General features: G+C 36.9%; 1 protein-coding gene across 5 annotated transcripts in view; it reads left to right on the forward strand.

The window, feature by feature from the left end:
- Positions 1-26,105, forward strand: part of ZFAT (zinc finger and AT-hook domain containing) — a 78,017-nt gene that overhangs the window by 15,550 nt on the left and 36,362 nt on the right. For 2 of the 5 annotated variants that reach the window (XM_068155486.1, XM_068155485.1), the window contains exons 2-8: positions 4,894-5,064; positions 10,735-10,995; positions 12,730-12,903; positions 17,713-17,863; positions 18,106-19,562; positions 20,655-20,887; positions 24,711-24,798. In XM_068155486.1, the coding sequence (XP_068011587.1) occupies positions 4,911-5,064; positions 10,735-10,995; positions 12,730-12,903; positions 17,713-17,863; positions 18,106-19,562; positions 20,655-20,887; positions 24,711-24,798 (2,518 nt within the window). In that variant the 5' untranslated portion in view covers positions 4,894-4,910. Of the gene's footprint in view, positions 1-1,681; positions 1,819-2,797; positions 3,357-4,893; positions 5,065-10,734; positions 10,996-12,729; positions 12,904-15,695; positions 15,796-17,712; positions 17,864-18,105; positions 19,563-20,654; positions 20,888-24,710; positions 24,799-26,105 lie in introns of those variants that run through there. The other 3 variants (XM_068155488.1, XM_068155487.1, XM_068155489.1) reach the window with 3 other exon arrangements.

The raw sequence follows: 26,105 nt of genomic DNA on the forward strand, positions 1-26,105 counted from the left end.
AGCTTTTTTATTTTTTAAACGTTTTGCTTTTATATTAACTGTTAGCTCACAATTTCAGTACTTCTCCCTAGAGAAACCATCAAGGAAAAGTCTTGCTCATTGTTCTTTGACACCTTAATATCTTACATGCTCAGCATTTGTGTTTGAAGAGTTCTTTAATAAAAACAATAGTTTTCTTGGAAGAATTATGCCCAGTCTTTATTAAACTTGAGATTTGAACAGAAGGCCTTGTATTTTCTCAGTAATTCTCCCATTAGTGTATTATTATCAGGTTTGGTATTATGATAGGAGATTTAACTTCTTTAAATAAAGACAGCTTGTAGTTAATAGAGCTGTGATTGAATAATTGCGGATTTCAGGATAACAGTGCAGAGGGAGAGCAATGGCAAGACAGTGAGGAAGGCAGGAACTGAAATAACATAAATACCTCTTCTGTCATAAGCTTGTCCAACAGCAGTACAGTGCTGTGCTTTCCTTGTGGATGAACTCTGTAGAGTAGGGTTATCAGTTGGACTTGGTGATCCTGAGAGTCTTTTCCAACCTGGATGTTTCTGTGAAACAGTAATGTGTTTCAGACTGCATTGTAAACATTTGTGTTAGCCAGTTGTAGACATTGTTAAGATGTTAGCTACTGGGAGGCTCTGTAAGAATCAGTAATTGATTTAGGAATATTTTGAAATTAGTGCTGGATTTTGGGTGGTTATCTTTGACTATAGTCCTGTGCTGAGAGATACTTAGGTGAAACTATAGAGTTTGCTTTTGCTTGTTTCACAAACACAGGTGTTTTTGTAGGTATGGGCTTGAAGATTTGACAATGGCACACTTAAGGAAAGCAAACTTGTTGGGAGAAGGATCAGAAACAACACTGGGGGGGTGTCCTGGGGAAGTCCCTGTTGCAGGCTGATGGACTGATGTGGCTGCCGCTTTGCCGTTTGCGTGTTCCATCTGTGGCAGAGCTGTGTATCTCAGAGACATGCCCTACACACACAAGACACTGACATGCTGCCTTTGACACCACCTGCATACAGGACTTGCATAAAATCTAGTCCTCCTCTTCAGCTGATAGAGACTGAAGTTCACTAATGAGAGCACACACACAGCACTCTGGATTCACAAGCACATGCACGTTTGCAGATCTCCCAGATACCTCCCAGGTACTGTCATGGCTCCTCTGTCCATCCAGTTATGACACCACACACACCAACTTTGGGAAAAATCCAATCATTTGACCCCTCCACTTAGCAGCTGACACCAGTCATGCAAACTATGACCATTGATTCCACTCCTGCTACTGCTTCTGAGCCCCTTAGTTGCTTCACTCATCCCAGTTCCCCCAGTAGCTGTGCCTGGGACATGCAATAGTTCCATCCCAATGGCTGGAGGTGGGGACAATGAATGGGAGTTGTGGTCATACCATTTTGTTGCTGCTACTCCTTCCTCTTCACTCTTTTCCATTCCTCTGTTCTTTACAGACTTCCCCAAGTGTGGGTCCTTCCTACAACAGTCCTCCAGGACTGGAGTGCTCCAGAATAGGTTCCCCACAGGTCCTGCCAGAAAAACTTGCTCCAGTGTGGGCTCCCTTCCATGGGCTATGGCTTCTGCCAGGAGTCTGCTCCTGCATGGGCTTTTCTCCAGATGTTGAGGCTTCCTTCAGGGCACATCCACTCACTCCAATGTGAGGTCAGGTCCTCCATGGGCTCCAGGTGGATATCTGTTTCACCTCTAACCTCCATGGGCTACTGGGGGACAGCCAGCAATACCAGTCTCCAAGGGGATCTCTGCTCCAGTGTCTGGTGCATCTCACAGAATCACAGAATGGTAGGAAGCGACCTCTGGAGATTGAGTCCAACCCCCCTGCCAATGAAGGTTTATCTAGAGAAGGTCACATAGGAACACATGCACGTGGATTTTGAATAGAATAGAAATTAGGAATAGAATAGAATAGAATAGAATAGAATAGAATAGAATAGAATAGAATAGAATAGAATAGAATAGAATAGAATAGAATAGAATAGAATAGAATAGAATTAACTGAGTTGGAAGAGACCTTTGAGGTCATCGAGTCCAACCTATCATCCAACACTAATCAAGTAAACAGTGGCACCAAGCACTCCATCAGGTCTCTAAATGTCTCCAGAGATGGAGACACCACCATCTCTCTGGGCAGTTCCAGTGCTCTGTCACCCTTGAAGAAGTTCCTCCTCCTGTTTCAGAGTGTTGAAAAGTTTTGGCTGTATTAGAATGATTTACAGCATATAAATACACATTTGTTTCCATGTTTGGTGTTTCTGGTGAAAATAGTTATTTAAAAATAAAACAACCCAATAACTAACCTCTAGCCTACCTTTTATGCTTTCTAGTCTGCAACTTGCTAGTTGTTTTCAGTAATCCATTTGTTAATCTCCCTTTGATGTACACATGCACAGTATAAAGAAAAAAGGGGAAAAAAGAAAAAAAATGTGCTGAGATTTTTGCAAGAGTTAAAAAAAAAAAAAAATTGAAATGGCTTCACTGACATTATAGCTTAATTTTCCACTTCACCATTTAAGAAGAAAATAACTGGTATTATTTATGTCAGTGTACACATAGCACAGTTTATATGGGCAAAGTGAAGATAATGAATTAACACAAAGCACATTTAGTGAAGAGAATGTTCCAAATTGGTTTTGGCTGAAATTTCTGTTGTTTGTTTACCTGCATATTTGATTACTCTTCCTTTCTTTCTCTGTATATTTAATTGCTAATTAATTGCTCTGTTAATTTCCTGTGTAATTAATTATTCACTAATTAATCATTGATTCCCTGCATAGTTCATTAATTTATTGCATATTTGGTTTGTACACTTAATTGACTATAATTTATTGCTCTATTGCTATACCACCTAATTAACAACTGGTTAATCAATTATTGTTTGCTTACTCATAATCTTGTCGGTTAGGCCTATGAGCAGCACAGTTTATCCTCTGCTGTCTGACCTCCTTTTCCAGTCATTCTTACTAAAGTAATTTTTACTCAGCTGTTTCCATTTCATCTCTGGGCAAAGCACATAAATATTTTGCATGTCCTAATGCGTTTTGGACCTTCACTAGCGCTGTCCTCTGCCACTGAGTCTGTTCACTTCTAGTTTTATTACAGTTTTACTTCTGTTTGATATTGTGTGTAGTCGGGCACTTTAAACAACCCAGAGACTTTGCAGGATTCTTTTTGCTCTTGTACCTACCTCCAAGTCCTCCGTGGGAGGAGTGAGAGATAAAATGTTATGTGAGTACTGGTTACAGCTACTGAAGAAAGAGACACAGCACTTTATTCTGGACTTTCAAGGAAAACAACTAGCAGGTTGGGAAGCAGAAACCGTGGTAAATAAAACCTCAAAATAGAAATGTCACCTAAATGTTGTTCTCTGTTAGTTAAAACCTCAGGTAAACAAATGCTCATAGGTTTGGTGGTGTGCAACTTAAATCTGCATTGACACTTAGATTTCATAAAAATGAATAATGCTAACTAGAGCAGCACTAGTTCAAAGGAACCAATTCAAAGGAACATTTCCATTATAAACATACTTCAATCAAAATACAAGTGTATGTGCCTGTGTGTGCTCAAGACATCTGAATACCTAAGGAGGAATCCTGCCGAGATCTTAAGACCATGTTGAGAGTATTGCACAGTTTACACAGCTACTTGTGTATGTAATACATAGTTCAGAAAACAGAAACAGTATTGGAGTTACCTTTCAGAGATGTCTGCCTTATACTTTTGAGAGAGTTGGATTATTTCTGAAGTTAAGGATGCTTTTTAGTTTCAGGTGCAAATAACTGTAAAAGAGAGCCAACTCTGCTGTTCTTAACACTCAGAAAACCTTAAACATGGATTTTTCTGCAGGTGAACTGTATACTTAGTGTGCCATGAAGGGAGAAGAATAATTTGGAATAGACATAGTGAGCTTTGCTTGGGATTGTTTCAAAAACAGCCTCCAAAACACAGCTTCCTTATTCTCTTCCCCTGAAATTCATTGCAGAGTTCAAAAAACCAAACAAACAAAACCACAACAAAACAAACAATCAAACAAAACAACCACCAAATAAACAAAAAAAATCCCCAAACAACACTTTAGTTCTGTACTTAGCCAGTTTAATTTGTGGTTTGATTTGTACCTCAAATAGCACTGGGTGTTCCACTTTGATTTCAGTGAGCTTATGTCCCTAATTTTCTTTAGGGAGACAGAGTGAAAGAAGTAATTGAAACCTGTTTCTGGGCCAGGAGTTTCCATGTGTAGTTGAAAAACGAGTGTGCTGTTAAAATCAGCTCCCAGTTGCTGGGTTTCATTGTACACTGAAGGGAGCAGGGACTATGAAAAATCAAACTATTAAAGGAAATGATAGTGGTTGTAGAAAACAAAAGTTCTCTGAATTCACATTGTCAAAAGTTAGTGTGCTCCTTTTTTAGATGGGTTTTTCCAAATTGTTAACTTTATATTAGCCCTTCTTTATTTTTATTTGCTGTCTTGTGCCTTTGCATTCGCTTCATAAGCCAATGGCTTAATGTCTTCTGTAATTTTACCATACATTAAAAAGAGTAAAATTGTAATGTCAGAGTCCTGGGAAGCTCAGAGGCTCTGTTAGAAAACTTTCAAGATTTGAACCAGACAAATTGTTTGTTGTCCTGTGATGATCTGGGTAGAAGTTTGGCTATTTCTTAATTAATTTTGGGATTTGTTATGCAAATCTTAATTTAACAGTGTAACACTTAATTTCACCTTGTTACTGTCTGTTAACTGTGTTAAGTGAACTGACAATTACTGTGTTAGCTGAACTGAAATCTTAGTACTAGCAGTAATATAAATAAACAACTTCGATTTGGAGATATTAACACCTTGTTTTTAAACTTGTTTTTCAGGGATCAATGCCATCTTCATGTGTAAACTTTGTAATTTATTTTCACCAAATCAGTCCGAATTATTGTCTCATGTCTCCGAGAAGCATGCAGAAGAAGGGAGTAATGTGGATGACATCATTATTCCGCTCCAGCCTCTAACAGTACCCAGAAGCATAAACAAAGATGGAGAAGGTACATTCATAAATTGAGAGGAATGTGATGTTCAAAGTTTCCATAGTTTTTATAATGGTCACTGTACAGCTGCCATCCTGGATTTCATTCAGTGCAGAATAGATCGGAAGACATATATGGATAAACTTAGTATATGTCAAGTATAGCAAAACCTGTTTACTGCAGCTCTGAGCTGTGTAATGGCAATGGGAAACAACCAGGACACCCTGGATGGGGGTGTGTGCTTTTAGGCTTAGGCATGGTAATGTGCTTTTTGAGTAATCTGTCTAACTTGTTTGTTGTGATTCAGATAATATTAATAGTTCTATTCCAAAATGGAAGCAGCGTGATTCATAATTGATGACTGTCTTTTGATCTGGTCATTGGTAAATAAAGCAATCTGGTAGTCAAAGGTTGAATTAGTTATACAGAACAATTTTACTCTGCAGTGGAAGAAATTGCATTCATTCCATTTTAGGCTGATTATAATTGCAGTCCCTGGTAATATTAGCAATGGGTTGAAAATAATGCAGACTTTGTAATTGTTTCTTCTTTTAGACCCATACTGAGCAGTGGATTTCTATTCTTGGCAGACCTCTTGCTTAACCCAACTACTTAAATTTTCCAGTCATTATGATTTCTGTTTTAAAGACTCTGTGCTTATGCATAAAATCCACTCTAATATCATACTTAAAAATTATTAACATATGCATGTGATACTTCTTTTATTTACCATCCGTAATTCAGTAGTTATATTCATTTTATCAACATGAGGAGATATTATTAATAATGGTCATATAGTGTTTCACTATAGCTGCTATATCCTCAGATGGTTGGTGAGGAAAAATTGCACCAGATTATTATTTCACACAATGCTTAGAATTAAGAGTGTGTCAGAAGATGACAAATAAATATTAGATCTACATCAAGATTCAAAATACCATTCTGATTTTATTTTAATCATATAGAAGTAATTTCTCAGATGTGCAGAATGCATCTTCCTTTTTTAAAACCTTGTTTCCTGTTATACCTTCACTGAACTATATTTCTGAGCACAGTGAGACTGGTACTTTGTAACACAGTCCTTTTAGTAAAAAGGTTCTTTTGTAAACCTTGCGTTTGTGTCAGGGACTATCTTGCACTTTCTGTGTTGTATGGTGTTAATCATACATTGCACATTCATGAGATTAGTATGGAAGTACCATTCTGATCTGAAACAACAGAAATTAGACCTATACAGCATTTAAGAAAATAACTTTGCAATTCTAATTATGTAAAATACAGCATTCATATGTTAAGCTACATATTCATAAGTTTCCTTTTTCATATTCATAAGTTACATTTTTCATTATTCTCGGTGAATGCTTTTCATCATCATCTGAAATGATCATACGGTGCCACCATTTTCAGATTATGTGGCCCAACTCTTTGCCATCTGCTGTCAGTAAGAATGTCAAGGTAAATTATTTTCACACAGATTTCAACTCTTATTCTAGACATACTTTAATATGTCTTCTTTCTCACCACAGAGACTGATCAGAGAATTCCATTCTAAAGGCTCTGTTTAAAAAAATAAGAGTATTTCACAGATGAATACAGGAATTTGGGGAGTTCTTGTTTCAAAGCATCAATTTTATTCTTCCCATTATGGAATCTATGATAGATAAAACTTTACATAATCTACAGTTCTTTCTCAGGAGACCCTATTTTGTAGGAGTGCAATATTATCACTAAAAGGAGAATTGAATCCTGAATGACAGTCTTACAAATTACGTTTTCCTTTTAGTACTCTTTGACTGATAGGCGAAGATCTTTTTGTCCTTTGAAAGCCTGCTTTCCCTTCAGGTATTGGTAAACATTGTAGCGACTCCAGAGCTGGTATAGATGAGTCAATGCTGAGCTGTTAATGGAGCTGTTTGTTCTGCCTGGGTAATAAATTAATGATTTTATAAGTGCTGTGAACAAGTAAAATGCTAGGCAGGTAATGCGTGTTTATTACCCTAAAGTCATGTTATTGGGAGTGCTATCTGCTAAATTTTATTTAGTTAGGCTGCATTCCCATAGCTAGGTTGTGATCTGTTTAGACTTGATTTGTCCTAGCCATTTTAGTTGGATGATGTTAAAGCTTTTTTTTTTTTTTCCTATCAAGTGGAACCAAAGGCACCAGGCAGTCAGTGCTGTTACACAGATTTTGCATAACTCACATTTTGTCTAGCACAAGAGTGCGACAGCTGGAATTACAGCCATGTACATCATTAAACATTTAATTCTGGCATTGTTAATTCCAAGTAGTTTAAGATATGTTTTGTCATGGAAAGAGGGAAACAAGGAGTAAGGAAGCAAGCCTCAGAAGTTCTGGTGAGGTATCAGCTGCCCCTGAGTCCTCCTGTTCTGGTGCACATTGCTGCCCAGCCCTTGCACTAAGCATTTTTAACTCTCAAATGAGAAGTGCTCTAAATTCTTTCACTGGTAGAGTCACTTACAAATATTTGTAAAAGTTACAGATTCTTTATATGTTTGCCACACCCTTCATACTGACAGTGATAAGAACTACAGTTTTGTAGACCATGGAAGAGGATCTACCATCAACCTTCTAAATCAGCAGTTTTCACATTTCCACTTGCTTTCAATTTCTGTCTTAGAGTGAAACTGCTGTTTGTTTCTTACTAAGTTTACATTAAAACAGTCAAGAAGCATACTTCTTTTACCTGATATTGCTTCATTTCTTTCTGCTGGGTATTCTGACGACTGCATTTTAAAAGCTTGAAAAGAGTGTTATACACAGAGAATGTGGTGGTTGCATACACCTTTCAAATCCTGGGATTTAATTATCTTAAAGTAACCTGAGCAGTATCCACATGTCTGTTCATTATATAATGTTTGACACATTGACAAACTGTGACCTTTTTACAAGTTGACATGAAGATAAATAATGTTTGATTGTTTTAATTGCATGTTTAAATTGCACCAAATACTGATTGCTGCAATTGATAAATATGAAAAAGAACACGAATGGTAGCAAAGAGAAGTTTTGAGAGCACTGAACTTACCCCTCACTTTTTTGGCTGATAATTGACAAAACTACTTTCACTAGATTGCAGTAGCACAGAAATACTGAACACTGCTGATGGAGGTTCCAAAAATGTGAGAGGGTTGCTGTTTTCCTATGCATAATGAGACTTTTAGTGTTCTATATTAAGCAGACAGGTACTCTGTCACTCCTGTGATAAGACAGAATGCTTTATTTTTTAGCCCAATATCAATTACATGATTAACTCAAAGCTATGGTCCCTGTGTGTGGGTTTTTGTTTGTCTGGTATACTTGCGGGAAATGTGGAACGTATTTTGAATAAGACTCTGCCACCACCTTCTGTTCTCGCCTCTTAAAATTCCTTGAGGTCATTTGTTTTTATGTATACTCTAAGCCAACAAGTTCAGTAAGGTCTTTTGACATAAGTGTGTGAAAATTATTCAAGATATGTTTGGGTTTATTAACAGTCTTTCCTTTCATGATTTTTCAGACTTGTACATTGTCAGTCTCAATTTATTATCCAGGAAGTACACTATTGATAATTGCTAAAAAGCTTTAGAGAGCTTTTACTCTTTGTTCTTGACAGATTTACTGGTTTTGGTGAAAAATTCTGGAAAAGGAGCAGGAGAAATGTTTCTCAAAAGAAGCATAATTTATGTATAGTACTGTCAAACTCTTGTAGCTTGAATAATCCCAAGATACTTTCAAACCTTTGAAACCACAACAGTTGCTTAATTACTGGGCATTTCAGTTATAACACAGAAGATGTATTTCATACTTCTCCCACCTGTGTTGTCTAAAGAACCCAATAACAATAACAAATCCAATCCACATTAAAAAGCCCCTTGAACTAACAATAAAAGTATGAAATTGTGAGGAGAAAGGAGTTTGTTGGGGTTTTAAAAAATATTTTATTTTGCTGTAACTACTGTAAGCTGAAACTTGAAGAATGTTTTATGCTTGCCTGGCTTTTTTTTTTCTGAGCGTTAAAAACAGAGCTCTTGGCGAAGTTTTAGTATGTACCATTCATTTGTCCGTCTCTGATATTGCAAAGAAGGTGGCTGACAAGCGCTTCATACCTGTTCTATTTCACTTAGCACATTTTAGTGCACATTATACTCTGGGGTTTTTTTGCAATTATGACCATATTGAGCTCTTTTACCATTTAATTCTCAGAGCTGGAATTCACGGAACATAAATGAAGGTTCTTAAAGTGAGATCTTAGTCACCCTGGGATCTAGAGATGATTCGGGCATTATATCATCTGAACTGCACTCTGAAGAGCAGTTTCTCTGTTCCTTCAATATAGAAGACAAATATTAACTAACTTGAGAGCTCAAGTGTCTAACATTAGATAAAATTAATCCTAAAAGCCTGGAAGAAGCCTGATGCTGCCCTGTTTATCCATACGCCATCAGCCAAGCTCTTTTCAACGTGCACTTATTTTTCTTTTATGCAAAGAAGATATGACACTTCACTAGATATCTTCTCAAACTCAAAAAAATAATTTAAATCTATGCTTTTGCTATTTGTGAGCTGACAGTTTCTTGCAGAAAAGCAAGTTCAAAGTAAATAACTAAAATCTATACAACAGCAATCAGATAACTCCTCAGGAAGCACAGTATAAAGGAGTAAAAAAGCCAAGCAAGCAACCTCTGAGATTAACAAGGACAGACTGATCGAGAGTAATTCTTTTCATCATATTAGATGGAAGTAATTTAGAGCTAGGATGAAATCTCCATAATAACTTAATCACTGTCCAGAATTCCCCCCAACTCCCCAGCCCCCAACTCACTGTGTATCTGCTTTTGTTGATGATGTTTTCTTGAGATCCAATTGGTTTGGTCACTGAAGTGAAGTTACATCTATGAGTAGAGGATAGCAAGTTGCCTTTTGAAGTATCCCCAGTATTGATGAGGGAAATATTAAGCAGGAAATACAAGTATAGAGTTTTCTATGTTGTCATCCATTTCTGTGCTTGCTACATCTTGCTCATTTTATCAGTTTTCCCTACAGAAATATGGAAATGTAAAAGTATGTTGTTATTATTGTGGATGACTGCTGATTTTAATTATTTGAAATACTCGTTAAGGAAACTTTTTTCCTCCCCCAGGACTCCTGTAATTTATTTGTTGCCAACAATTTCATATACCAACTTTTGGCTAGAAAGTGCTAGCAATAAGTAACCATGGGAAATAATTAGATCATTACATTTATTAAAAGAACAATGAGCTTTTGGTTTTAAAAAGAGAAACTGTTTTCTTCTGAATGCATCTCAATCCTTATGCAGTTTCTCTGAGAGTGATTTAAAAAGGCTTTCTTTGGAATTTCAGAACACAGCAGTGCAACTTTGTAGAATGTGCATGCTGATAGAGTTCTACAGCAATCAAAAAGAGGGCTTGCAGTGTAATTCCTGTAAAACTGGTACTTTGACATCTGCTGATCTCAGTAACACAAATGTGACTGCTTTGCAGCCACAAGGAATGCCAGCAAATAACACTGGTTAAAAATAAATCTGTATGAAGCTAACTTTTTTTTTAAGCTCTGGGGATAAAGACTGTCAAAGTTCATGTAATATTCCTGCTTTTCAAAGATTAGAATGATATTAGCTAATCAGCTGGTGAATTTAATTATAGCTTTTTCTCATCTTTGTTTTTTAGAGCTTCTTGTAGTGAAAAGGAAAAGGGGCAGACCTAAAGGGTCTACTAAGAAGTTTTGTGTGGATGAAGATGTGGCAGAAAACAACCCTGTTCCAAGTGAAGAAATTCCACCTGGGACTGAAGAAGGACCAGAACTGGCTGAAGTCTCACCAGGCAACTTGGAATGTAGGAAATGCAATCGGAAGTTCTCTAACACACGTCAGCTGAGGAAACATATCTGCATTATTGTTTTAAATGAAGGAGAGGAAGAAGGAGATGGAGGTAAGAAAATATCCAACAAAAATACCTGAAATATGTTGTGAAACAGTGTGTTTTCATCCTATGACGTGATTGATGCCAACTCATATTAACCTCGGTGTAAATTTTAAGTGGAATGGAATTGTCTTTCTTTAACACAGAAAGAATGTTGAAGCAAAGCTGACTATAAAGTCAGAGGTTGGACTCGATCTTTGAGATCTTTTCCAACCTTAGTGATACTGTGATACTGTGATACAAGATATTTTAATTAATTTTTTAAAGTCAAAAATGCTTCTTTTCATAAGTAACTGTTTTGAGTCTTTATGAGTTTTGTATTTGCATTAAAATTAGGTTTCTGCCTTTGCTGTAGTTGATTAGCATGATATCCTGTTGTTTCTTCTTGTAAACAAAATTTGCCATTGATTTTTCTCCAGTTTTCTATTACCCTTTCGTGTCCAATCTGTCATTATGATACACAACTAGCATGGTTATTTTACTCTTAGTGAGATGTAGAGTTTAACTTCTGCAGGAGAGACTAATTAAAATGAGCTTAGACTATATTAGCAGAGCACAGAAACTCTTGCTTTAATAAAGTACCTAGTTATTTTTTTAGCATCATCAGTTGTATTTTTCAACTACACATAGTGACCTTTCTTCCAGCTGTCTCACATCTGGCATCACAAGTGTTCTTGTCTTTAGCTGTTTGTATGTGCCAGGTACTATGTCACTATTTGCATTATTACAACAATGTTGCCTTTTCTAATGTACTTGTAAAAATAATCTCAGATTAGTATAAACTCCAAGTAGCTCTTCTTGACCTGTTAGCATATTAGATCTTCTGAATCTTACCTTCATCTGTTTTGCTACAAAACACACTGGCAGATTTTTCAAAGAAAATTGATTATCCTTTCCCTTCTTCAACAAGAAAAAAAAAAAGCCTCAATTTTGGGCAGATTAAACATATTTTGTTTATTCACTGTCAAAAGCAAACCACTCAAACGAAGTAATTCTTGAGCAGCAAATAGCAAAGGCTTCCAGTTTTTGGTGACTAGTGCAGCTAGTATGTCTCCAGCCTGAAGCTTCATATCTTGATTACAAACTGTGAAAGTACTGGGGGCTGGGTATTTCAGTCTTCAGACCAGTCTTCCATTACAGGAAAACTAACCACTTCTGGCTTTACCATATTAATGACTATGAATACATAGATGAAAGTAGCATGTACATTAATATTGTACTTTAAGGAAGTGTGATTACACTATCTCAAAACGTTCTGAACCGTGCACAAGAATAGCATGTTCTAGGCATAAAACTGTTATACTTGAGTTGCTTTACTGAGTCTTTAACATTTGAGCTCTTAAGAATGGAGTTGTTATCAGACTCAATTTTCATTGTAAAGAAAGTTTTGAGAACTATGGGTGAACCTTCTAAATGTGAAGAAAAAAATTCTTAAGAAAGGTTTCTGAAGAAAATACTTCACATAGCCCTAATTTTCATATTCAGTGCTTACCGTCCATGTCCAAGGTTGAAATAGCGATGTTATTTCTGTGGTAATAGTTGTTCACTTGTTGGGTTCACTAACAAATGCATTGTGGTTCTTTCGTTTTTTATTTTTCATTAGAATTCCAACATTCAAAAGTTAATAGAGTTACAGGTTAATATGAAGTAGTTTCCCCCTAATTCTTTCTTATAGTGTTGGTGACTGTTTTAACATAATTTCTTTTGTACATGGTTACATTCTTTTTGATGTTTGCTCTTTAGGTAATGATTCTGACGTTGACCTTGACAGGAAGGAAGATGAGCGAGAAAAAACTCCGAAGAGGCCTCGAGTTCAGAAAATAGAGAAGACTCCATCAACTAAGGAGAGTGAACAGATGTCAGGAGCTAAAAATCCTATTATAAGTGTGGTTTTGACAGCTCATGAAGCTATTCCAGGTAATCAGAATCCCTGGCTATATAACCAAACCCAAGTTTATCCATGCAGACATTTTGATCTAAGACTGAACTGCTTAGGACATTTATTATTTAAAAAATATTTACTATGCTTTCATTATCTCAATACAAAATCTCTGCATCTAGCAGCTACATAACTTTAGAACTACCATCACATTTTTTCATAGGTATGGCAAATGCTGGGTCTAAGCAGAGTTGTATGCATTAACATCAAATATGTTTAACGTGTGAATAAAGAAGAAAGTGAAAAAAAACATAGAATCATAGAATCAGTAAGGTTGGAAAAGACCTCAAAGATCATCAAGTCCAACCTGTCACCCAACACCTCATGACTACTAAACTATGGCGTCAAGTGCCACATCCAGTCCCTTTTTGAACACCTCCAGGGATGGTGACTCCACCACCTCCCTGGGTAGCACATTCCAATGGCCAACAACTTTCTGTGAAGATCTTTCTCCTCACCTTGAGCCTGAATATGCAACAAAGAACAGGAAAGTATTTTCCCCCTGAAATACGTTTATTACAACTCTTGATTGGTGTGTATATTCATGATAAATATAAATTCACATATAAACCCACAAACAGCTTATAAATATATATATACATACATGTATATAGATTATATATGTATGTATGCACACATATATATATATATACACACTAAGGTAGTGTATATATAGAAATCATAATATTTATGCATACAAATTATTTGACAGAAAATATGTATATCTAACTGGAAGTCAAGTAAAATTGCTATATAATGATTAAATGATTCTTCCTCAGTAAATTTCTATAGTGCCTTTTCAGCAAAGTATTTTGGAATTATTTCAATTTATTTTAAAACTAGACTTGCATTTGCCTGCTTATATAAACCATTCACTCACCTGATAGAATCCCTTTTTCATAGATTTGTGCATATTTTTATCTCTGTAGCTTTATTGTTCTCCTTTTCGTTATTACCAACATCTCTGAATATTTGTTTTGCCTATAGCTCTCAGAAGAAGAGGAACACACTTATTTATTTTATTGTTGTGGGTTGGAAGCTAGCTGGATTTTCTGTGTTGTTTTTTAATACCCTTTGATATTGAGATCTGTGATATTCTTAGACTTTGTTTGCTAAAATGTGTTTCTAATTGTGATGGTAGAAGAAGCTGGATGAGCTCATCTATGAATATTCGGAATATCTTCCTATAGGAAAAAAATACAATACTTAGTATGTGAAGCCTTCCAGACTTTGACATTCAGGGAGCTGGGGATTGTATCTGGATCATCTTATTTAATACATATCTACATATTTGTCTAAATCCCTTCCTTAATACATTTATATTTTCAGTTTCTGTAACATTACACAGTAATCGTTCTGTAAGATAATTACACAGAGGGTGAAAGTGTACATTCTTTTTGTTTTGTTTCAAGCCTACTGATTGCTTAGTTCTTCAAACTCTTCTTTGTTCATGGTTCATGAAATAGAGAATGATTATTCACACTTTTTTTCACAGCATTGCTAATTTTAGAGGTCTCTCCTATATTCCTCTTTCATTCTTCTTTCTTCCAATCTGGAAGTCTCTGAGATATGTATCCCTTTTCAAACAAAATACTTTGGATTTTGTCTGTGTTGCTGCTTTTTTGTTCTTCTAGACCCTGTTTGTTGTCCATACTTGAAGTTGTAGGAAGGTCACAGAATTTACTTGGATTTTAATATAAATTTGTTTGATAACGTTTCCTGTTTCTAATCTATTTCTAATAATTCCTTCCATTGTGATTATCTTTTTGATTGTTAATAAGTACTGGAGAGCTTTATAGTGAAAGGCAAGCTACTTTCTAAGGGATGGACTGTAAGAGATTAGAGGGCATCACTAAGTTTGAGCCAGAGATAGGGCACACTGAGTAATGCTTATCTGTAGAAGTTGCTGTCAGAATGTTGTGAGGAACTCAAACCTTATTGCTCTTAAAGCTGATTGACTTAGAACAGATGATATTGACTGAAAAGAGGAAAATGAAAGGCATAAATAAACTAGTAAACTAAAGTCCATTTTGCATTTAAAATAGAGATACAACAGTTCTGAAGGAAGGATTTTTGTGAAGGAAATTATCAGTACAGTTAACTTCTTTTTTGCCTCCTGGTATTTGCGTATTCTGTGTTCTTGAAATGATTGTCCAGGGAAAACAGTTAGGAAAACTTTTATCTTCATTATTGAACATAAAATATTTTTAATGGAAAATGAGACCTTGTATGTATTTGTCTTGTTTCACATTTTTCCTTGGCCTGTGTCTGCTTTTAAAGACATAAATACTGAGGACATTCTTTTGGGGTGTGGGACAGGGGTCACTAACTGCTAAGTTGGGTGCAGCCAAGAAACCAAGTTTCTCACTGTAATCATTAGATCATGGTACAGCAGTGATTGCTGTGGCTACTGGTCTGTTAGTAGGCCATACTTAGTATCCCAAGTGATCCCAAGTTCCCAACATCTAATGTTTCTTAATGCTTCTGTGTCTTCTAAGAGTAACAAGTGAATACCTAACATGAGGGAATGTGATTGCTTACTTCTAGAAAGTACTCTATCAGTATGTTTGAAGAACTGCATCACTCTCTTTAGGTTTTTAGAGGTATTTGTCTTTCTGTAGGCTATAGTGCTAGGATTACCTGGAGCATTCTGTCCACTCTAGTATGCAAAATACTACTTACCTAGTCCATCTAATTTAGGTGTTTATAATTTAATACTGATAACATAAAAGCCTATTAAACAGTTTAACAATCTTTTCAGGAAATGCTTAAAACATCCTGAAAGGCAGAAGGGCAACAGAGGAGGTTCAGTGCAGAGCATTTAATGAGGATCTTTGTCTCACATTCAGGAAATGGGAGGCCCAAAAGAGGTAACCATGCATGTAGAGCAGTTCAAGATCTATTTTCTTTTAACTGAGTCATTCAAAATAAAGGGGATCTTGCTTCTATTTTTAAAATATTCCATTATGGGAACACTGGTCTGGTGTCTAATGTCTTTTGTATCATCTTTACGCTGAACCCACTGATTGAACCACATCTCCTGTTCTGTAGTGACAAGCTCCTGTCTCTCTGGAATACTGCAGTGCAATTTTGGGCATGCAGTCCTGCTAAGAACCTGGCAGTTGTGGGAGAGTGAGTGACAGGAAGAGTAGAAATTACAACACTCTGTTAACATTTAGGTTGAAAACTTGGAAGATCGATTCTGATGAGCTAAAAGTATTATTAAAAAGCAGTAGTCAAAATGTGCCATTTTTAGATCCAGCCAGTTAAGTGAACAACAGAGCTATTACAATCTGTTTATTTACAGAGTTGGCTAATGTCCCATATGACAAAAAAAAAGAGCTTTAATAGCCTGACATACTTGTCAATGGCCTCTTCTCAAAATATCTCTATTTGCTACTTTAAATCACTCTGAAGAAGCAAATGGATCTCCCATCTTTCTCCCTTGTCTCCAGCGCTGCTTTCCTCAGCTTAATGTTCTGAAGTCTTTCACACATGTCATTGGGTAACCATTGCTTATTACTGATTTGTCCCAAATACTCCACCTGCCTTTTTCCTGATGCTTTTGACAGTCTGCAGGCTAAAAGAGTTTAGGCAAGCTAATCAGTAATTTGCTAGCCAGTGAGTTTTCTTTGGACTGTGTAGTCTTTGTGGTTTAGTTTTGTTGTACTTAGAATTGTTGTTTCAGAGACTTCATGTTAATACTGCATATATTTTGTAAATAATATCTTCAGGAATGTGCTCTTTGAGTAGAACAAGAATTAATTTCATCCTTTTGTTAAAGGAATATCTCATACATAATGCTTTGTACTTCTTTCTATTTAGGCATTTATTTTAATATATATTTATATATGAATAACTGTGAGAATCTATTAAAAATGTTGACTGTCTTTTACTTTCCAGGCCCTTTATAGGCTCTTGTGTCTCAGATTTTTTATATTCTTATTGTAAATTCCCATTGAACATGTGAGTAGGTGAGTTGCAAGTTAAAGAGGAGAGGATCAATTGATAACGGGCTCTTGGTTTGGTACACATGAGGTTTGAGGTTTGTTTTTTCAGTGCAAATTAATATTTAAATGGATTTTCATTACCATCAGTGATAATTATTGGTGCCCAGCATTAAACTTTTCCTTCCATGGTTTAGAAAATAGAGAACACACAGCTAAATTATCTCAACTGGATCACATCTTACTTATGCTTATTTATGCTTCAACCACTTATAGAGCTCTGAGGGATATGATCTGATCCTGTTGCATTCAGAAGTGCCCATTTACTCCTGCTTCTAATGGAGACTGAGATGTGCATATGGAACACACTATTTTACTCTGTGGGGTGGCATCATGCCCCAATATGTAAGCAGTTAGAGATCTGTTTAAAGTAAAGAAGTGACAACTTCTAAATGTAGACTAAACAGTGTCTCTTCCTCAGCCTTATTTGTGGAGCTGATTAAGCAGCTTGGATGAAGTTTTCAAAGGATGTAGTATTAGGCAGAAAGAGAAAAAGACAAAAAGTATTTGGTTATAGGATCTCATAATAGTAGCATCAAGCACCAGTAATAAACCTCAGAACCAGCAGTCCTGGCATGTTACTGAAGCACATCTGTGGTATAAGTACTGACGTTTTCTGGAAGTATAGCCATTGTTTTATGCACATGAATTTAACAACAGAAATTAAAATAGTTGAACTGATGATTACAGAGTTTAATGTTTTGTTTGTATTTGTATATTATAGACAGTGGGCATTTTAATATGAAATTTTTAACAGGCATTTTTTGTTCTTACTTTTAGGAGCCACAAAAATTGTTCCCGTTGAGGCTGCTCCACAGGAAAGTGAACCCACAACTCTAGAGGCAACAGTTCAAGACCCATCACATCGGAGAGGATATCAAGAATATGCCATTCAGCAAACCCCATATGAACAGGCAATGAAATCAAGCAGGTGATTTTCAAGTACTTATATTTGTGCTCATACAAAATATGAACAAAATATATTCTGAGCCTTTTGAATGTAGAAACGGCTGAAAACAATCGGTACATCAGCTGTAGAATTTAAAAAGCCTTTGGAGAATACCTTACTTTAAAATAAACATTTCTGTCTGTTATGAGTACCTGGGAAAATGTTGCCACTTCATGTCAACAAGCTTCAGTGTTGTTAATACAACTGATTTGGTTTCGTTTTAGGTTGGGTCCGACTCAACTGAAGATTTTTACATGTGAATACTGTAACAAGGTGTTCAAATTTAAACACTCTCTCCAAGCACATTTGAGGATTCATACTAATGAAAAACCTTACAAGTGTTCATACTGCAGCTATGCCAGTGCAATCAAAGCCAACCTTAATGTTCACATGCGGAAACACACAGGGGAGAAGTTTAGCTGTGATTATTGCACGTTCACTTGTCTCAGCAAAGGCCATCTCAAAGTCCATATTGAAAGAGTTCATAAGAAAATTAAACAGCATTGTCGCTTCTGTAAAAAGAAGTACTCTGATGTTAAAAACTTGATCAAGCACATCAAGGAAACACATGACCTTCAAGATAAAAAGGTGAAAGATGTTTTTGATGAGCTTCGCTTGATGACACGAGAAGGCAAAAGACAACTTCTTTATGACTGCCACATTTGTGAACGCAAATTCAAAAATGAGCTCGATCGAGACCGTCACATGCTTGTACATGGTGATGAAAGGCCTTTTGCTTGTGAGCTCTGTGGTCATGGAGCCACTAAATACCAAGCCCTTGAGCTTCATGTTCGAAAGCACCCATTTGTATATGTGTGTTCTGTATGCCTGAAGAAATTTGTCAGCTCTATAAGACTCCGTGCTCACATCAAAGATGCACATGCAGATTTACAGGAGACTTCTGTTTTTAACAGTTCCATCAATCAGAGTTTCTGCCTTCTTGAACCAGGAGGCGATATCCAGCCAGAAGCCCTTGGTGAACAGCTAACACAAAGTGCAGCTGAGCTGACTGTCATGAATACTGATGCTATTAACATAACACAATCATCTGATAGTAAAGGTGGATCAACAGCTGTAGATGTAAATGGTCAACATAATGGTGACTTGAAAAGCGTTACAGTCTCTTCCTCAGAATTTGAAAATCCTCTGGTGGGGAATGTAACAGAGACACTGTGCAGGACAGCAGATGTAGCAGTCCCAAACATTCAGTCCAGTGTGGCATCAGACTGCTTTCTGCTGAAGAACAGTACGTCTGCTCCTGATGAGTTAAAAGTTTCTCCTGCAAATGAAGAGGAAGATAATCACTGCAGTTCTGTAAACGGGCAGGGTGAAGAAATTCGGCTTTTGCTGTCTGAGGTCAAAAGTTTAAATCCGAGTCAGAACAATACAATGACTGAGAACCTTTCAGTCTCTGAGGAGAGAAATCAATCTGTTCCATCTAGTGACTCAGAAACAAGCAATCTGCCAATTCAAAATTCAGCAGAAACCACAAACCCTTTGCCAGCACCAGAAGTTAATGCAGCCACCAGTCCACAGGCAGCCTCTTCTAATACATCAGATAGTGGGACTGGAACTGTTGCCTTTATGCAGATCTTGAATAGCTTACAGAAGAGGCAGATGAACACAGAGTTGTGTGAAAAAATAAGGAAGGTTTATGGAGACTTAGAATGCGAATATTGTGGTAAGGAGCAGTAGAATTATGTTTGTTTGGGCTTTTTAAAATGTTTTATTGTGGGCCATCTTTTTCCTTCTCCAGATTAGAGAATTTGATGTATTTGTGTATCTTTGTAACGGTATTAATTTTGTGCTTCTGTATGCATTCTGGAATTCAATGAGGTTCTTCTCCAAAGAACACTAGTGGGATAATAGCAAAGCAATGCTTTGCTAGACTCAATTTTTTTGTTGCTGTGAAACTGGATAGAATTAGATTATTTCTGTCCATGTGCCTCTCCCCACCTTATAAGTTTCACTGGGGCCAAGCACGGCACATTTAGGCATGTGGTCAGAATTTGTCAGTCCATGCTCTAATGCTTAAGCTTTGTTACTAGTTTAGTATAAAATTCAGAGGTTTTTCCATGTACTGTGAGAGGATTATAGTAATACACATCTTATACAAGAGATAAAGATATACACTTGCATAGTTTTTACCTTTTTTAATCTTTTATCCAGTATCAGATCAAGACTGTTCTGATTGTAGTTTTTATTTTTTAACCTTATGAAAGTGGGAGTTATGCACCATTCCCATTTGAAAATTTTCATTTACACAATTGGAAAGGGAATTTAAGTTGTACTCTTCATTCTTGAGGACAGAAAAGAAAATGTGAGGAAATTGGGTGTTTGGAACACCGTAACATTGCACATTAAATCAATTGCTGTGCACTTTTTAATGTCAATATGGAAGAAAGGCTTTTTAGGAAGGAATAACAGGAAAGGAAGATTTTGACAATTTCTTTCAGTGTACAGTTGCATTCAGATTTGTTGTGTAGGAGAACAGATTTAAAGGATATTCTCATTAGGAAAAAGACCATTGATTTGTATTAAAGCTGCCTTTGTTGGGCAGTTTCAGGACATACGATACAATCTTTTTAGACAAAAGTGTGTTTTGTAAAGATATTTTAAGTAGTGGAGAGTCTTTAGGACAAGTTTTCGTTGATGTCAAAAGGGACAGGGTTCAAACAATGTGCTTTGCCCTGAAAGAAGATGGGTATACATTGGAATTTTCGCTAAAATTGGTTTAGAAATTTCTTTCTTCATGTTTGATTTTTATTTTCAGGCAAGTTGTTTTGGTACCAAGTGCATTATGACATGCATGTCCGTACTCATACTCGAGAACATTTATATTACTGCTCCCAGTGCAATTATTCTTCCATCACCAAAAACTGTCTGAAGCGTCACGTCATTCAGAAGCACAGCAATATTCTGCTGAAATGTCCCACGGAACATTGTGATTACTCTACTCCAGATAAATACAAGCTCCAGGCGCATCTTAAAGTTCACACAGAACTGGTAAGTAGCAAACCAAACAGTGTATTTATCTAAATTCAGAGTTATCATCATAGTGTTTCAAATCACCTGGCAATATTTGAGGACCTAGATAAGAGTACTTATCCAAGTGCTCTCTAGATGCTTCTATGCAGGGAAATACATGAGGTACAGCAGCTAGATACTTGGTTCATCATGTAGTAATTTCAAGTAGAGTATGTTGGTATCCATTTTTCCCTTTGATTTTCTCATTATTCTCAGATTCTTTGGGTTTAAATACAGTGAGGTCTGGTACTATTGTTACTTAACTACATTCCATGGACTTTGTAAATAGATGACTGGTGGAAAATGCAAGTATGTTCCCCTCTTAATTACTATAGATGGAAGTCATTGAGAGTACTGTGTCCAGTTCTGGGCCACTCAGTTTAAGAAGGACATTGAGACACTTGAACATGTCCAGAGCAACGAGGCTCTTGAACATGCCCAGGCAACCAGCACCAGAACGAGGGGACACAGTCTCAAGCTGCGCCAGGGGAGGTGTAGACTCGAGGTGAGGAGGAAGTTCTTCACCGAGCGAGTCATTCGTCATTGGAACGGGTTGCCCAGGGAGGTGGTTGAGTCATCGACCCTGGAGGCGTTCAAGGGGAGATTGGATGTGACACTTGGTGCCATGGTCTAGTCATGGGGTCTGTGTTGATAGGTTGGACTCGATGATCCTCGAGGTCCTTTCCAGCCTAAGCGATACTGTGATACTGTGGCTGATGAGAGGCCTCGAGCACAAGCCCTACAAGGAGACGCTGAGGGAGCTGGGTTTGTTTAGCCTAGAGAAGAGGAGGCTCAGGGGAGACCCTTTTGCTGTCTACAACTACCTGAAGGGTTGTTGTAGCCAGGAAGGGGTTGGTCTCTTCTCCCAGGCAAGCAGCACCAGAACAAGAGGACACAGTCTCAAGCTGTGCCAGGGGAAGTTTAGGCTCGAGGTGAGGAGAAAGTTCTTCACTGAGAGAGTTGTTAGCCATTGGAATATGCTGCCCAGGAAGGTGGTGGGATCACCGTCTCTGGAGGTGTTCAAGAGGGGATTGGACATGGCACTTGGTGCCATGGTCTAGTCATGAGGTCTGTGGTGACAGGTTGGACTTGAGGTCTCTTCCAACCTTGGTGATTCTGTGATTCTGTGAAAGGATATATTTATTATTTTTTTTAACTAATGGCTTGACCTAGTTGCAACCAATCTCTTTGAAAATCTATCATTTTATGTTGTGGGTAAGAAGATGAGGAGATGACATATTAAAGGCTCCCGTTGTATTCAGTAAGCCATCCAGCCCTGAATGCCACTGTGTTACCAAGAAGTCTACCCTACTTTTCCAATGTGCCTTTTAACATGTTTTCTTCGAGAAAAGAAATGCAAACTGTGCATGCCTCACTAGAAGACCTCCATGCAAGACACTGCTTTGTGATCTTTCTCTGATCCAACAGTTTTTGAGGAAAACCACATTGTTTGGATTTGTTTTAAAAATTCAAATATATATATTGTTGTATTCAGAATAAGAACTGTCTTAGAACTAAGGAGTGAAATTTGTATTCTTCGTTGTTGATTAAAATAGGTTTTTTAGCAGTGGAATTATTTACATACTTTTCCTGGAAGATTAAGAAAAGTAATTATTTTCTTTGTATCAGTGTTGTCCAGCTTTTTCTTGTTCTTGCTTTATTGTTTTGCATGAGTGCCCCAGATAGATTAAGCTATTGTCAGAAAAAGTCTGCATTACCATCGGTGACTTTTCCCACCACATGGCAAGATCATTTCTGCTTGCAAGGTGTAAGTGATCTAGGACATTCTAGATTTGTGCATACCCAGAGAGAGTATGATATGCATACACTGACAAAGTGTGTGAGCACAGGGGAATTCTTTCCCATTCCAGACTGACCTCCTAGAAAGGCATGTTTGGCAAGTGCTTGCTCTCTGAGCATAATAAGTTTAGTCCAGTTTTAATTGGAATCTTTCTTGAAGACCTTCTGGAGTGTTGAGGTGGAACATCGTGCCATTATATGTGAAGGTACTGGTATTGAACAAAGTAAAATTTGGAATTTCAAAAAACATTTGACAAGCATGTTATTTGTAATTAAACTTGCTTGACTGATACTGCCAGGAAAAGGGCATGAACTACATTTTTGGGTGTTAAAAATTTATGCAGTAAAGTACTTCCAAAAGACAATCCTTCTGTCTCCTGAATTTGATTCTTACTTCACCAGAGGAGAAAATACCAGTTGTTTAATTTCAAGGCTCACTCTTCTATCCTTTAAGACTGATGACATAGTCACACAGATAGGCTTCTCCTCATTCTTTAAACAACATTATGGGTTTTGATGGCATTGTTTTGTAAAGAATCTCACACATCTTTGATAGAATGCACCACATATAGCAAATTCATCTCAAGCACATGAGGGAGCAATATCACAACTGTTTACATACTGTGATAAATGATGTTACATTTTTATAGTGAAATGTGATGCTTGAGTTAAGGATTCATGCTATTTTTCCCCAGACATGAGCAATTTCTGTGTAGCAACTTAATAAAGTTGTTAAATTACAGTGGCTAGTGGTTTCAGGTCATCTGTAGTCAGCAGGTAGGCTCTTAGACAGTATTTCCAAAACTGGAAACTGGTAAGAGCTCAGGACCTTTGTTATATTGCTTCCAAATGTATCTTTCATAATGAAGGAACCTGTTTCTTTTTGATACAGTAATCTTTCTTTCATGTTCTTCAAGTTTTCTGTCCTGAAGTAACTAGTGAAATGTCTGTTCTGTCACATTTTACAGTGATTTCCTGGTGGTCTGATAGGTACGCATCTCCACCAGGTGATGTGTTATCTGGTTGTCAGCCTACTTGTCAGAGCTAACTAGACTTCACTCCATCTGTTGTTTTGATAACCCATTCAAATGTTACTCTGGTCAGTGCAGAGGTGACTAGATGGCCCAGTCCTTTGGTTGAGTGTCCCGTGTGGTGTCAGCAGGTGCTTCTGGAAAGAATATCCTCTTCAATTTATATAATAACTGGCAAAGATTATTTTGAGTAATTTTTCAATTAATGGAGAAGAGTCCTACATTTTTATGTGGAACTAGATCCATTTGTTAAAAGCATTAAAAATACACTTGCACTAAAATTACATATAGGACGAAATTGCATCAAAACTCTCCAGTTCAGCTTCTGTGATAATGTTAAGTCTATTACCATATTAATGACACTAGTAAAAGCCAGAGTAATCTATCAATTTTTAAATCAAAATAGTAGAATAATACTGTATTGGTAATACATAAAGTGCTGCATGTTTATAAAGTAGATAGAAATGTAGACACTGAATAAATAAGGGCATCTGTTCCTGTTACCTCTTCTGTTCCATTTCAGGCCATGAAGTAGTGCTATAAATACTCATAGTGGTGGATGTCTTTAGCATAATGAGATCTGATTCTTTGGTTTCAGAAGGGTGAACTTGTGAAAAAAATGAAAAAAAATGTGAATATTATTGCTTATATGAAATACATTTTCTTCTATTATGTGATTTGATCTTTCGACTTGATTCTGTAAAGAGTTGGTCAGAAGATAATACTTACATTTACTGTGCATTTTCTCATTCTGTAACTTGGAGCCCCTCATTCATGAGGATTAATGATGTGCTTAGCATACTTTAATATTTCTCCTTCACTTATTTCACTATAAATGTCTTCATTTTTTTCCTTAAAAGCTCAGCCTTCAATTATAACTTTGTTGAGGACCATGTATTACTGCATAATGACTATAGTGATTATACCAGTGGACTGATAATTCAGTCTTTTTCTTCTCTTTCTTGTTTAAGGATAAAAAGACTTATTCCTGTCCCGTGTGTGAGAAGTCATTTTCTGAAGATCGACTTATAAAATCTCACATCAAGACAAATCACCCTGGTAAGAAAAAAAGCAAGAAAAATTTCTCAGTATATTGCAATAAATGGATAAAGGTTTAGAATGAGCAGTGCACTGTGATTTCTTTCCAAAGAAAGAGTCTATGTCTAATTTAACTGGTTTAGAGTAAGAATTTTATTGAGTTTGCAGATGTTAGAATTTAGAATCCAAAAAGTTACTTGTGTGTTGTGGAGTACATTAAGTAGCTGTGCTAAGAAATCTGTCTTCATTTGGTAAAGGACTAATTTCTAGAAGAGGACCTAGGTGAACTCAGATTAAGCATTGTGAAGTTTCAATTAGGCATATAGACATCCTGTAACAACCCATGAGATATAAAATGCCCATTGGCTGTACATAAACTGACATAAATGTGTTAATGCACCTTATTTTGTCCGTAGGTAATTACTGTGAATGCAGAGGCCCCGGAGCTGACTATACATATCCTCAGTTAGTGTGTGGCAGGGCTTTGCCTTCAGGGCCAGCTGGGCTCTGCAGCAGGGCTCTTACTAGAATCAGCTGTGATGTAGAATGGCCAGTATTAAGCTGGATCTAGCAGGCCTGGCTGGATCTAATCTAGCCAGTGCAGTGCATTCAGACTGTGTTTATACCTTGTGTTGTAGTGGCCTGATTTCATAGAATCCATAAGGCTGTAAAAGACCTCAGAGATCATCAAGTCCAACCTATCACCCAACACCTCATGACTAACTAAACCATGGCTTCAAGCGCTGCATCCAACCCTTTTTTGAACACTTCCAGGGATGGTGACTCCACCACCTCCCTGGGCAACCCATTCCAATAGCCAGTAACTCTTTCTGTGAAGAACTTTCTCCTCACCTTGAGCCTAAACTTCCCCTGGTGTAGCTTGAGACTGCACAGCATAAAATGAATGTGGTAAGTCAGTGTGCTGTGCCTGATTGAACAGTCCTTTCTCAGATTTTGGGAATTTAGTGCCAAAGTGCTCAAGTGACTGGTGCAGGAACTAATTTAAATCTGACTGATACACACTGATGTATCCATACTTTCCTCCTCAGTATCTGTGTTGCATTGGACAGAAAAGCTCGCTGCTATTGAAGATAGAGGAGAGTTGACGTCATTGGCTAACATACATCAGCTCACCTATAGTGTTACTTACTATCTGATATAATTTGATGTTAAAAAATAAAATACTGTCCATGCTCAAACTGAGTTTGGGGAAAAAATACAATGTAATAGCTAAAGCAGCAGCTTATTTTCCTGTTGCCACTAGATAGTGCTAGACCCGTGCTTTAAACTATTTCCTTCACTTCAGTTTTAGAATTTGCTCCCACTTT

This window comes from Melanerpes formicivorus, unplaced genomic scaffold (assembly GCF_026170545.1).
Source record: "Melanerpes formicivorus ecotype bairdi unplaced genomic scaffold, bMelFor1.0.p_v2 SCAF_32, whole genome shotgun sequence".
NCBI lineage: Eukaryota > Metazoa > Chordata > Aves > Piciformes > Picidae > Melanerpes > Melanerpes formicivorus.